Source organism: Montipora capricornis, chromosome 12 (assembly GCF_036669925.1).
Source record: "Montipora capricornis isolate CH-2021 chromosome 12, ASM3666992v2, whole genome shotgun sequence".
Classification (NCBI taxonomy): Eukaryota; Metazoa; Cnidaria; class Anthozoa; order Scleractinia; family Acroporidae; genus Montipora; species Montipora capricornis.
This window is the reverse complement of record NC_090894.1, coordinates 23,612,476-23,614,975: the sequence shown is the minus strand read 5'-3', so window position 1 is coordinate 23,614,975 and position 2,500 is coordinate 23,612,476. Positions and strand designations below refer to the sequence as shown.

Sequence of the window (2,500 nt, the reverse complement as noted above, 5' to 3'; positions counted from 1 at the left end):
TAGGGACTTGAGGATCTTCGACGGCGATGTCGACGAAAACTATAATTGACCATTGTCTTTTAACCAGCCATTGAACCAGAGAAGCCTCCATGTTGGAATGCTGTGTATTGCCTTGTTTACGGAAGATGACCTGTTTTACAGAGCGAAGGTTGTCTCTTTCAAGGATAACTTCAATGTCGAGGTAAGTTGTGAGTTTTAGGTTTAGGGCCTCCACGGATGAGGCAATGTTATTGACAACTTAGTAATGATCCGTGTAAGGTGGATAGCAATTTCCTTTGTTGTGCGGCAACGGGGCTTTCCGCACATAGGAATGTTATCATTTTTACACAGAGAATGCATAAACCTACAGGAAAGCCGTTAACGCAATAAAATTCATTTACAGCCCACTTTGAAAGGGTGTTTTTTTGTGTTAAAAGATTTTGACCAATCACAAGAGTTGAAAACAAAAGCCAAGAAACGTTTACAATTTTACATGTTCCCCACATACGATTTCTGTGGAATTCATTTAAACTGAGACCAGATGAAAGATGGAAGATGGTTGGAAAGTAAGGATGAATATAATACTGCTTTTATGAAGTTTTGTTAACTTTTGCTGTTTAAGCCAATCAGAAGTTAGTACAGACAATAGAAAAGTTATCACCTTTTTGCATACCAATTGAATTCCAACATGTTCGTTGCCGTTGTTGCTATCGTTCTTATCTGGACCGTTTCTTAATTGAATCGGCAACTGTTAGTGGTAGGAAATGCGTTTTCACATACGAAACGTTTCAGTAGTTGTCGATATCCGGTTCGTTTTGTGGGAGCCTGCGAACTTAATTGAAGAACCGCTGACTTAAAACATCGTTTGCGTCGTTGCGAAACGATCGGTTGCTCACAGACGGGAGAAAGGAAGTTGTCGATAACAAAACGGCGTCGTTTGTCGTTGCCGGTAACTCAGCACAACATTCGGATTTGCTTTGGAAAGAGGCTGAAGTGACAACGAAAACACTGATTTAGTACGATTCTCAATGATGAAAAAAAATGATATCACTTTTAAGGCCGATACACGCGAGGGGTTTTGCTCCTAGAGCAAAGCTGCTCCGTGTTTACCAATCATTTCAAGCGAAATCTTCATGCTCGGCACCCTGCGAGCAGAGCCTCCTTTTGTCTTTTTCTAGACTGAGGAGCAGAAAAGTAGGCTCTGCCCGAATCGCGTCAACTCTTTGAAGCCGCCGCAGCCCGAGCTTCTGGACTAGTCAATCTTGTTTTCTCTCGTCAAACCGGTTATTCCAGTGCGAGCGTCCCTTTAGTGACAAAACCGATGGTTATAATTGAGCCCGCTGTACCATGGAAAACCAAGATGGCGGCGAGATCTGGCATATTTGACTTTGGTTCGAGACTGTATCCTGGCAACATGCAGCGCATATTCAATAAAGATCTTACTCGATTCATGCAGAGCCTTTCTGGAGAACGCCAAAATCGAGCAAGCAAAAGAAAGGCTCTGCTTGCAGGGTGCATCCTCGGGAACAGAATTTCCACCCTGGAAAATGCTCCACGATATTAAAGTGGTTAAATATTTGGGAGCTCCCAGGGGAAATTGAGCAGGTTTTAAAGTGTGCCTTCGTGTGTAGTGCCACTTTTGTGCTGCGCGTGGATTAATACGGCAAATGTAAAACATTGACCAATGTTTGCATCCATAATTCCTTTGGAACTCTTGACTCGAGCTAATAATTCAAAATGGCGTCTGAAAGGTCTTAGATTACATTGTAATGCAAATGAGAAAAACTAACCGTGGAAACTGAGGGCTATTACCTAAAAAGCTCATCACGCATATCAAAAGCAATTGGCATGCACTTCTTCTCCAAGCATGCATCCTCATCAAACCAACCAATTTTCTTTCAATTAGACCTCAAGTAAGCGATCTATCCCAAATCAATATTCTTAGGCCCCGTCCACACGTAACCGGATATTTTTGAATTTGCAACTTTTTCTCTCCGGATACACGTAGCCGGCGCATTTGCTGGCCAATCCGGAACTGTCTGAATACTCTCTCCAGAGTGGATATTTTTGAATCCGCTATGAATCCGGAACCGTGTGGACGCTAAATCCGGAAAAAAAATTTATCTGAATGATGTAACAAGATCGAGCCCAGGTCCGTACCGCGAAATTAATTCTCAAGATGGCTACTGAGGGCTTCATGGCGCATGCTCCGTTACCTCTGTTTCCTTGAGAAGTCCTGAGTACTAGAGTGAATCCAGATACGTGTGGACGGGCAAATCCGATTTGAATACGCTTCGTGTGGATGGGAATATTTTTGAATACGGAAACAAAAAGTTGCGGAATTAAAAAATATCCGGATACGTGTGGACGGGGCCTTAATTCCGTTTGCTCCCTCGTGCGTACTTGAGCGGTTTTCAATTGAGTGTCGAAAGTAATTAGCGAATTGCGTTGGTTTTGCATTTACTTCACTCAGTGATTGGTTCAAAGTTCTCGTGCCACTTTTTCAACCAATCAGAAGTGA

General features: G+C 42.7%; 1 protein-coding gene across 2 annotated transcripts in view; it reads left to right on the top strand.

Annotated features, from left to right (window-relative positions):
- The window catches only part of LOC138026730 (ATP-dependent RNA helicase TDRD9-like), a 53,443-nt gene that overhangs the window by 33,848 nt on the left and 17,095 nt on the right, over nucleotides 1-2,500 (top strand). For both annotated transcript variants that reach the window (XM_068874182.1, XM_068874181.1), the window contains exon 28: nucleotides 68-181. In XM_068874182.1, the coding sequence (XP_068730283.1) occupies nucleotides 68-181 (114 nt within the window). The remainder of the gene's footprint in view (nucleotides 1-67; nucleotides 182-2,500) is intronic.